The following is a 12074-nucleotide window of genomic DNA, read 5'->3' as shown; positions in this document are numbered from 1 at the left end:
GTTAGTTAGTTAGTTAGTTAGTTAGTTAGTTAGTTAGTTAGTTAGTTAGTTAGTTGATTAGTTAGTTAGGCTGGCTAGTTTTTCAAGACAGCATTTCTCTGTGTAGCATTGGTGGTCCTGTACTTGCTTTGTAGACCATGCTGGCCTCAAACTCACAGTGATCCACCTGCCTCTGCCCACTGAGTGCTGGAATTAAAGGCATGCACCACTATACCCAGCTGAAATTTATGTGACATGTACGGAAAAATTATTATAAATCTGGCTCTTAAAGGATTATTTTATGGGGGTATTTCACAAATACATACATCAAACTTTTTCTATAGGGATAATTTTAATTGAAAATTTTTGTTTTCATATAATATATTCTAAATAAACTTTCCCATCTCCCAACATCTCCTGATCCATCTCACAACCCTTACTCATGCAATCCTACACCCTTTCCTTCCCTCTCTCTTTAATAAAGAAATAAAAACCCTGCAAATAAACAGAAAAAGAAACTCAAACATATACAAGAATGCAAAATCAGAAACCAAACTATACTATAAAGGATCAATAAGAAAAATAAGTGCCCAAACAAAGATATATGTGACAAAATTCTACTAGGTTGTTGCTGTTATGTTTGTTTGTTGTTTGTTTGTTGTATTGCCCCTCTGTGAGCTGCTACAATCTCTGTGAGTTCATATGTGCATCAGTCCTGTTGTGTCTGAAGGGTACTTTTTCCTTGGAGACATCCATTCCCTCTGGGTCTAGCAATCTTTCCACTCCGTCTTCTTCATAGAACCATGAGCCCTGAGTGGAGGAGTATAATGAAGATGTACCATTTAACACTGAGTGGTCCAATACCTCTAACTCTGTTCACTGACCAGTGATAGGTCTCTGTTTTAGTTCCCATATGCTTCAAAAAGATGATGGCTGAGGGAGGCACTGCTCTATGGCTATAGATATATGTACATAGTGATACATCATTAAAAATCAATTGATTGCTATGTTCCGTGGCAGAAAATAGTAACTTGTTTTCCCCTTTGCCCATGACTTATCCACCTCAGGTTTTGGACCACTGGAGCAGCGTCACTCATGGATTCCATCCCATTGATTCTGTTTGTTAACCAATCTGTTGGTCTCTGCCTCTTGATTGGGTAACTGAGACCATTAATATTGATAGTTATCAATGAGATGTGATTGCTGATGCCTATTATTTGTCCTTATGGTGTGGGGCTTTCGCCTCCATGCAACTAATTGTACTAAGATTATTTCCCCTGGCATGTTCTTAGGTATAGTTAACATCTTCAGGCTATTGTCTTCTCTATTGCTGGATTGGTAGATAGAAATTGATCAAATTAATTTTATTTTGGAATGTATCTCTTTAAAAGTAGATAAGAAATGAAGTTTTTTTAAACTCTTTTTTGTTTGATTTAAACACTAACACAGATACTGAGTTATAATTGTTCTGTTTTCCGTTGGGGTTGGGGTGAGCTCTTTTTGTAGAATAAAATACTTAAAATTCTTAGAAAAATGCAAAATATTTCCATTTTGCATGAATTTTTTTAAATAATGATTTGAATGAATCATAAAGAATGAAAAGAAAGGACAGTCTTTTTTGCTAACACATAATGCTATATTTTTCAAGGCCCAAGTCCATGCATTATGGAAGCACACACTTGAATAGATTGCCATACCCTAGAAGGAGTATACATCACTTATTTTTGAGCTTTTGCTTTTAAACTTTTTATTCATTGGTTCTTTGTGAATTTCATATCACACTTCCCAGTTCTGCTAATCTCCCACTCCCCTCATATCCACCCTTCATATTTGCAACCTCACCCAACAGAGAAAAACAAAACAAAACAAAGCTCTTGCTGTTGAAGTTGTAGTGTGTCACCGGGTGTCCCACAGTATACATCATGTCTCCGCATACCAAAGTTTAAGAGCAGTGCTGCACAGAATTCTAATTGTTAGACATACTTACATAGGATTAGGATCATGAAACAGCACCTTTCAATATCTTCCATCTGCACCATCATGCCATGCATCACTTATGGAGAAGAGCAATTCAGTTATGCTCACATGCTCCAGAAAGAGTTAAGATGCACGGTTTCCCAAGTGACCTTGGGTTTCTACCTTTAAGGAATAAAATATATTTGGTGGTAAGGAGCCCTTCACTCATTTTCTCGGAAAAGCAGTGTTTCATATCTATAGAGTCTGGCCAGGTGTTTCATGGTTACAAACTATAACAAGTAGAAAATCTTTTGACTTACCTCCTCACAGGTAGTTCTGAAATCCATGTGCTGTGGCACTGTGAAGGATGTGGTCTGCAAATATAGAAAGAAAAGGTTGTTACAAATGGGGATCAACACAGAACTTAAGCATAGCATAATAAAACAAAATACTGCTGAGGGAAAACAGTATAGACAGCCCATGAAAAGAAACAAAACAATAGTGAAAAGCAGACATCAAAAATAATGTTCATTTCAAGGTTTGGGAAAGTATCTAGGGTAATGGAGAATATCCCAGGTCTCTGCATTTGCCTTTGTATAGGCTGATTGTCCTTGTGACTGGCCTCTTTCCTCAAGTTCTTCCTCAATTGTATCATTTGCCTTGAAACCTGACTTTGTGAAAGGGAGAACTCAAAGTTTAATTAAATGTTGCCATTCATCTTGTTATCTCTTGAATGAGAAGTTAAATAATCTTACACATTTTAATTGAAAACCTACATGCATGAATAATTCTCTCTGTAATCTAAATTTTTATTCACAAACATTATGATACAATAAAGCAAGTTACTCATTGGTTTGCATAAAAATAAGACAGTTGAAAATAGACATAATCAACAAACATTTTTACTTAGAGGTCACTATATAACAAAACGATGAATATAGACTTAAATGCATATAATGTTTCAAAACGTTTATTGTAGCATGTTGTTCATAATATATCTTAAACATAAAAAGCCAAACATTATAAAAAAATGCATCTCTATAATGTAAAAAAAAAAAAGCAGTGTCCAGCTGCGCATAGTGTTTACATAAGGAAAAATTCAGAGAATAATATAGTCTTCAAAACAGGAGAATATGCTGCTCAATAATTACTCTGTCTTTGAAAGAGTAAAGCTCTGCCTCCTATGTCAGTTTGTTGCATGAGATCAAGGAATGCTTGGTCAATTAAGTGTAGAATAACAGCATGGGAAATGCCTTAACTGTCACTGATTGTTGGGACACACAGAATTGAAATTGGCCCCTTTCAGTAGAAACTGAATATTTCATGTAACACATAAAGAATGCAGAATAAGTTTTTGGGATTGTCAACCTGATTTTATTTTACTAAAGTGCATAAGATAATTAGTTGCCATACACTTACACAACAAATCATTAGCAGCGTTATGGTAAAAAGATAGAAAATTTCTGCAAAAGATAGAAAATTTGTGTTAATTTTAAAAACAGAAAGAGAATCATATAGATCTGACTTCAACCTATTACATACGTGTAAATGAAGAGAAGAAGAAAAGGAAGGGGTTTAAGAGGAGGAGGCAGAAAAGAGGAAGAGAAGAAGGAATAAGAGGAGGAGGAGAAGGAGGAGGAGAACAAGGACAAGGACAATGACAATCAAGTCCACAACAACAGCATTTCTTTCTAGCTTTGGGAAGGTGAAGATAGGCAAGGCAGATCTCTGCCATGCATTAGCAAGTCATTCTAGCCAAATCACTAAGATTTAATTTCAGACTGAGACCATGTCTCAAACAAAATAAGCTAAAGAACAATGGAAAACATAACATGGCTTGACCTCTAGTCTATACGCAAACATATACAGAAGTGCACCTGTGTAAACACACATATAAACACCCAACAAATAAATTAGTTAATTCATTAATTAATAGACACATCAAAATAAATGTCTTGCTGCTAGCAATTGACTATGAAAATACACATGAAGATACTAAGCGATAAGGTAAACTAAACCTTGTATTTGGATTCACATACTGAACGTAACTTTAGCATATGCATTTTAATGTGTTATTTCAAAACAATATTACATTTAAACAAAGGATCTACCAATTTGCCTTTACTATTTTATCACATCTTGCTTTTTATAGTACATGTTATTGTGTAAAACAAGTTTTAAAATTAAATATATATTGATCATATTCTCCCCCTTCCCCAAGTCCTGATGGATCCTCTCCCACTGACTACTTGTCCAAATTTAAGTTCATTCTCAAAAAACAAGCAAAAGCCAAATTAAAAAAAAAAAAAACACACTCATCCATTCTTCAGTTGAGGGGCATCTGAGCTGAGAGGATGAACATCAGAAGAAGAAGAAAACAGGAAACAATCTAGGAACCTGCCACAGAGGGCCTGTGAAAGGCTCTGCCCTGCAGACTATCAAAGCAGACACTGAGACTTATGGCCAACTGTTGGGCAGAGTGCATGGAATCTTATGTAAGAAGCGGGAAATAGTAAGATCTGGAGAGGACAGGAACCCCACAAGGAGAGCAACAGAACCAGAATATTTGAACACAGGGGTCTTCCCAGAGACTCATACTCCAACCAAGTACCATGCATGGAGATAACCTAGAACCCCTGCACAGATGTAGTCCATGGCAGTTTAGTGTTTAAGTGGGTTACATAGTAATGAGAAGAGGGACTGCCTCTGACATAATCTGATTGGCCTGTTCTTTGATCACCTCCCTCAGAGGGGGGAGCAGCCTTACCAGGCCACAGAAGATGACAATGCAGCCACTCCTGATATGATCTGATAGACTAAGATCAGAAGGAATGAGAGGAGGACCTCCCCGATCAATGGACTTGGGGAGGGGCATGCATGAAGAAGGAGGAGGGAGAGTGGGATTGGGTGGGGAGGTGGGTGGGGCTTATGGAGGAATACAAAGTGAATAAAGTGTAATTAATAAAAAATACAATATCAAAAAAAGACATGTATCTACAATAAACTGATTACGTTTAAAAAAAAAAACACTGAAAAAACAAGAAAACAAAACAAATCCAAACTCAATAAACACACACACACAAAGAAACAGAGGAGTCCATTACAGATTGATTAACTACTCCTGAACATGAGGACTGTCCTGGAGTAGTTGGCATTCTTATGTCACTATACTGGAGGAAATTGCTTTTCCCTTTCAAAGAAAGTACAACTTGAAGTTCAGTCATTAAATTTTGCTCTAGTGGCTAGGTATTCATTCATAGACAGATGATAGATTAGATAGACAGATAGTGGGATAGATAGATAAATGATAGATAGATAGATAGATAGATAGATAGATAGATAGATAGATAGATACATACATACATACATACATACATACATACATATATACATACACAAAAGATAGAAAAAACAATAACTTAAAAGTCTGGTAAGGCAAACCAACAGACGAAAAAGAGACAAAGAGAAGACAGAAAACAGAGACCCACATGTTTTCACACTCAAGAATCTCATAAAAGCACTAAACTGGAATCCATAATATATATGCAAAGGACCTGGTACACCACTGTAGATAAATATTTTGAAGCTAGCTTAGTGTTCACATTTCTCTTTTGGCAGCAGAAAGAATACCTTCTCATACTGAAGGTGCTGAAACAGGTGTGAATGCTCTGTTGAGGCACCACCTTGACAACCCCATGTTCCATACAGGTACTGTCTTCAGCAATGGGGCTTTGCTGTAAGTTTCTAGAGAGTAATCTATAGCCTTGACAATAGCCTCGGTTGCTTGGGGATTCTAATGGAGATCCACTGGTAAACATTTCAATGGTGTGTAACCAAATCCTGGAACTGGAAGCCTTTATTGGTGACAAAAGATGGCTAGTTGGGACTCCATTATTTGGCAGTTTCACTTAGATTACCTTCATATGTATATATTAAAGTTTTTACTGTATTAGATTCCCAAATCAACCCTCAAATGGGCATTAATTTTAGCTGTCTTTCCCCTTATTCCATCCCAAACCATGACTTCTCCTTCAACTTGATCCACTCATTTTAGCTCCCCATTGTATCCATACATATAATTTTTATTTTCCTTTCCTATGAGATCTACCTATACTCCTTAGGACAACATTCTAAACCTACCCTTTGTGTTCTGTGAATTATGGCTTGGTTGTCATAGTCTTAATAGCTAATACCCACATATAAGTGAATACATAACCATATTTGGTTTTGAGTCTGGAATACCTAATTCAAAATGATGTTTTCTAGTTCCATCCATTTGCCTGAAATTTTCAGGTCATTTTAAAATAACTGAACAATATTCCATTGAATAAATATAGCACATTTTCTTTATCCATTCTTCTCTTGAGGGACATTTAGATTTCTTTATGAACAGAGCAGCAATAAACATGGTTGAACAAATTTCTCTGAGATAGGATGAAGCATCCTTTGTGTAAATTCCTAATAGTAATATAGCTGAACATTGAGATAGATTAAGTCCCTTCTTCTTGAGAGACTACCACAGAGATTTTCATAAAACTTCACTAGCAATGTATCAGTGTTCCTCTTAGACTACATTCTATTCTGCATGAGCTGGGTTTTGTTTGGTTTTGTTGTTGTTGTTTGTTGTTGACTGTAAGCTTTCTGACAGGCATTATAAATATATACAAGTAGTTTCCATCTGTATTTCCCTAATAGCTAGGGATTTTTGTATACCTTTAAGTATTTATTAGCCTTTGATAATTCTTTATTTAAATCTGTACTCCATTTTTAAATTGGGTTATTTTTTTCTTTTTATGTAGATTCTTGAATACTTTATATATATTGGGTATTAGTCCTCTATCTGATTTGGAGTTGGTAAAAATCTTTGCTCATTCTGTAAGCTACTGCACTGTCCTAATGACAGTATACTTTGCTTTATAGAAGCTTTTCAGTTTCATGAAGTACCATTAATTAATTGTTCATCTTAGTGCCTGAGCTTATGGAGTTCTGTTCAGAAAGTTTTCTTCTGTGCCAATGAGTTCAAACTTATTCTTCACATTCTCTTTATCAGGTTCAGTGTAGATGTTTTTATGCTGATGCCTTTGATCCATTTGTACTTGAATTTTGTTTAGAGCAATAGGTTTGCTTCTATTTGTACTCTTCTACATGCAGACATGCAATTTGAACAGCACCATTTGTTGAAGATGCTGTCTTTATTCCATTGTATATTTTTGGCTTCTTCATAAAAAAAAAAACAGATGTCCATAGGTGCCTGGACTTATGTCTAGGATTTAATTCAATTCTATTGGACAGCATGTGTCAATGCTGTGTGTTTTTATCAACATAGCTTTGTAGTACAACATTAAATGGAATGTTGATAACTCAAGTAGGTATTTTGTTGTTCGGGATTCTTTTAGCTATCATTGGGTATCTTTTTGTTGTTGTTTGTTTGTTTGTTTATTTTCTGATTCCTTATAAAACTAGATAATTGTCTTTACCATGTGGGTGAAAAATTGTGTTGGAATTTGGATGGAGATTACAGTGAATCTCTAGATACCTGTTGGTAAAATATCATGTTTACTATGATACTGTCACTGATACAAAAATGTGAGATAGCCTTCAGCTTTCTGATTTATTCTTCAGTTCTTTTTCTTCAGTCTCCTGAAGTTTTTATCACATATCTTTTACTTGCTTGGTTAGAGTAATCTCAAGATATTTCATATAATTTGAGGCTATTATGAATGGTGTTGTTTCTATGATTTTTCTTAGACCATCCTTTGTTTGTATATAAAAGTACTATTAATTTCTGTGAGTTAATTTTGTATCCAGCTACTTTTCAGAGATTATTCCTCAGCTGAAGGAGTTTCTCGGTGGAACTTTTAGGGTCATTTATGTTTACTATCATATCATTTGCAAATAAGAATACTTTGGTTTCCTCCCTTTCCGGTTTGTATCTTTTTATCTCCTTCAGCTGTATTATTGCTTTAACTAAGACTTCAAGTACTATAGTGAATACAGACTGAGAAAATGCACTGTCTTGTCCTGTTACTGATTTTAGTAGAAGAGATTTTAGTTTCTCTCCATTTAAGTTGATGCTGCCTATACGCTTGCTGTAAACTGCCTTTATTTTGTTTAGGTTTGTCCCTTGTGTTTCTTTTCTCTATAGGACTTTTACGAGGAAGTGTGTTGGATTTTGTCAAAAGCATTTTCTGCATGTAATAAACTTTTCATGTTTTTTTCTTTCAGTTTTTTTATATGGTGGATTCCATTTTTTGACTTATGTACGTTGAACTGATGAAGCCTATTATTGAGGGTTTTGTGATCACACTGTGAACCCCAAGATCATTATTTATTAGAAAAACCTGTTTTAGTTGTGCTGCAGCTGAGCCTAATTACAAACCTTTAATCCAAGAGCTTGCTGCTTGTATATTGCAAACAGGATTAGATAAAGTCAGCCATAGGTCAAGAGGTGGAGCAAGCAACAAGTTGACAAGAAGTGAACATTATTTTTAAAAACATTATTAAGAAAAAAAAAAGTAGAGAGGAAGAGGAAGACAAGAGAATAGATAGAGAGATGCACAGGAAATAGAAGAGAGGAACATTAAGTTTGAAAAAGGTGGTTTGAGATGATGTGTGAGAAGTGAGATTCCTTCTGCTAAGGAAGAAGATCATCTGGGTGCTTTCTCTGCCTCTCTGAGAGAGTAGGTTTTCACCCCTGCACCTGACTCCAGAGTCTTTATTGGTAAAATCAAACAATTGAGGTTTTGTTAAAAACAACATCCTACTCTCTCATGGTGCTGGTAGTTTTTATGTGTTCTTAGATTTGGTTTGCAATGTGTGTTTTGAATGGTTTTACAACTATGTTCATAAGAAAACTGGTACGATTCTGTGTTAAAGCCATCTGCTCCTGAGGTTTTGTTTTTTATTTGTTTGTTTTTGTTTTATTTGAATTTTAAATTCAGAGGTTCTGATTACTGCTTCTATTTTACTATGGAAAACAGGTCTGTTTAAATTGCTTATCCAATGTTTATTTAACTTTGGTAAGTGGCACCTGTCAAGAATATTATCTAGGGGACTGGAGAGATAGTTCAGCAGTTAAGAGCACTGACTGATCTTCCAGAGGACCCGGGTTTAATTTCCAGGACCACATGGCAGCTCACAACTGTCTATAAATTTAGGATCAGACACCCTCACACATACATGCAGGCAAAACACCAATACTCATTAAATAAAAATAAATAAATAAATTTAAAATGAACATTATCCAATTCTTTTAGATATTCATATTTGGTATAGTACCATTTTTTGAAACTGGTTTTAATTTTTATTTTTTATATTAATTACAGTTTATTCATTTGTATCCCAGCTGTAGCCCCCTCCCTCATTTCCTCCCAATCCCAGCCTCCCTCCCTCATCTGCTCCCTGCTGCTCTCTAAGTCCATTGATAGTGGAGGTCCTCCTCTGCTTCCATCTGACCTTATCAGGTCTCATCAGGACTGACTGCAATGTCATCCTCTGTGGCCTAGCAAGGCTGCTCCTCCCTTGGAGGGCGGCCAGGGCAGGAGGAGGTCAAAAAGCCAGCCACTGAGTTCATATCAGAGACAGCCCCTGTTCCCCTTACTAGGATACCCACATGGATACTGAGCTGCCATGGGCTAAGTCTGAGCAGGGGTTCTAGGTTATATCCATGCATAGTCCTTGGTTAAAAAACAGTCTCAGAGAAGACCCCTGTGCCCAGATATATTTGGTACTTGTGGGGCCCCTGTCCTCTCCACGTCTTACTAACTCCCTCTTCTTTCATATGGTTCCCTGCACTCTGCCCAAGGTTTGAGTATGAGTCTCAGCATCTGCTTTGATACACTGCTAGATAAAGTCTTTCAGAGGCCCTCTGTGGTAGGCTCCTGTCCTGTTTCTTGTTTTCTCCTACTTCCAATGTCCACAACAAGGATATTTGCTCAACCATGTCCAGAGCAGCCTTATTCATAATAATCAGAACCTTGAAACAACCCAGAAATCCACCAACAGAGGAATGGATACAGAATTATGGTACATTTACACAATGGAATATTACTCAGCAATTACAAACAAGGAAATCATGAAATTTTCAGGCAAATGGTGGGATCATAGAAAAGATCATCCTGAGTGAGGTATCCCAGGAGCAGAAAGATAACACATAGTATATATTCACTCATAAAAGGATACTAGACATAAAATATAGGATAAACATACTAAAATCTATACACCTAAAGAAGATAAACAAGAAAGAGGACCCAGGGTTCTTAAGATGATCAATCCTCACTTGGTACCATTTTCCTAAGTCTCTGTTATTAGCTCTACCTTTTCTTCTCTAAGTTTGTTAATCTTTTTCCTTCGTGTTTTAGTTAATTTGGATAAAAGTTTTAGATTTTTCTCAGAGAACCAACTATTTCTTTCATTGTTTCTTTGTATTGATTTGATAGATTTCAGCCTTGAGTTTGACTATTTCTTGCCATCTACTCCCTTTGTGTGTGATCTCTTCTTTTTGTTCTAGAGCTTTCAGGTGTGCTATTAACCTGCTTTTATGAGATCTCTCCAATATTTCTTTTTAATGTAGGGACTTAGTGCTATGAATATCCTCTAACAACAGCTTTCATTGCACGTCATAACTTTGGGTATGTTGTGTATTAATTTTCATTCAATACTAGAAAATTTTTAATTCCTGCTTTGACTCATATTTTATTTGGTTTTTCCATTTTTTCTGAGTCTGAAAGGTCTCTGTTGTTGATATCCAGCTTTAGTCTGTGGTGGTCAGAAAGAATGCATAATGATATTGAAGTTGAGAAATGCTTTGGGTCTGAGTAAGAGTTCAACTTGTACTCTGCCAAAGGTTTGGTCATGAGTCTTTGCTTTGAAAACACTGCTAGTTAGAGTTTTTCAAATGTGCTCAGTAGACTCCTGTCAATGTTTAATGCGGAATCATAAGAAAGAAGGGGAGTTAGTCTGATGAGGAAAGGATAGGAGCTCCACAAGACCAAACATATCTGGGCACAGGGTCTTTTCTGAGACTGACATGCAACCAAGGACCATGTATGAATGTAACCTAGATCCTCTGCTCAGATGTAGCCTGTGGTAGCTCAGTAACCAATTGGTTTCCCATAGTGAGGGGAACAAGGACTATTTCTAACAGGAACTCAATGACTGGCTCTTTGGCCTCCCCATCCCCCAAGGGAGGAGCAGTCCTGTTAGGCCACAGAGGAGAGCTTTGCAGCCAGTCCTGAAGATACCTGATAAAACAGGATCGGATGAATGGGGAGGAGGTCCCCCCTATCAGTGGACTTGGCAAGGGGCATGGTGGAGATGAGGGAGGGAGGGAGGGACTGGGAGGGAATGAGGGATCAGGACACGGCTGGGGTACAGAGTTAATAAAATGTAACTGATAAGAAAAAAATAAAATTAAAAAAAAAAAGTTCAACTTGGAGAAAGTTCCATGAGGTACTGAGAAGGCATATTCTTTTGTGTATGCACAAACTGTAAATATCTCTTAGAACGACTTTATTTTTAACATCAGATAATTGCATTATTTCTCTGTTTAGAGAAATGAGCCAAAAGAGATGGGTCATTGAAGAGCAGGGTATTGAAGTCTCCTACTATCCGTGTGTGAGTATCAGTATGTGGTTTAAATGTTGAAGTGTTTCTTTTACATACTTGGCTTGTATGTAGAGCATAGACCTTAAGAATTACAATGCCCTTATTGTTTTTTTTTCCCCCTTTGGTGAGTATACAATATTATTCCCTATATCACTTCTTATGTTTTGGGCTAAAGGCTATTTTGTCAGACACTAAAAGGACTACACCAGCTTGTTTCTCAGACCCATTTGCTTGGAATGTCTCTTTCCAAATCTTGACTTTGAGGTGATGCATCAAGGCTATTTTAAGTTCTTTTATTTGTGCTTCAATTATGTTGGGATATTCAGCGCCTCATGAAATGGGGTTCCTGGGCTCCAGTGGAGGCATAACACCCTGGCTGTAATTGATTGTGTTTTACCTTACTGTTTAGGTACTCTTGTTTGTGAAGTTTGTAATTCTGGCTGGTAATATCTGGTCTTCTCTTTGTTGGTTGGGTGTATTTCTTTATTTATTTATTTATTTATTTATTTATTTATTTATTTATTTATTTATTT

General features: G+C 36.4%; 1 protein-coding gene across 2 annotated transcripts in view; it reads right to left on the bottom strand.

Moving 5' to 3' along the window:
• Sntg1 (syntrophin gamma 1) overlaps window positions 1-12074 on the bottom strand; it is a 624894-nt gene that overhangs the window by 257861 nt on the left and 354959 nt on the right. For both annotated transcript variants that reach the window (XM_055603535.1, XM_055603536.1), the window contains exon 3: window positions 2256-2309. In XM_055603535.1, coding sequence (XP_055459510.1) covers window positions 2256-2282 — 27 coding nt within the window. In that variant the 5' untranslated portion in view covers window positions 2283-2309. The remainder of the gene's footprint in view (window positions 1-2255; window positions 2310-12074) is intronic.

The sequence above is a fragment of the Psammomys obesus genome, unplaced genomic scaffold (assembly GCF_907164565.1).
Source record: "Psammomys obesus unplaced genomic scaffold, mPsaObe1.curated_primary_1811, whole genome shotgun sequence".
NCBI classification, from domain to species: Eukaryota; Metazoa; Chordata; class Mammalia; order Rodentia; family Muridae; genus Psammomys; species Psammomys obesus.
This window is presented reverse-complemented; position numbering and strand designations above follow the sequence as displayed.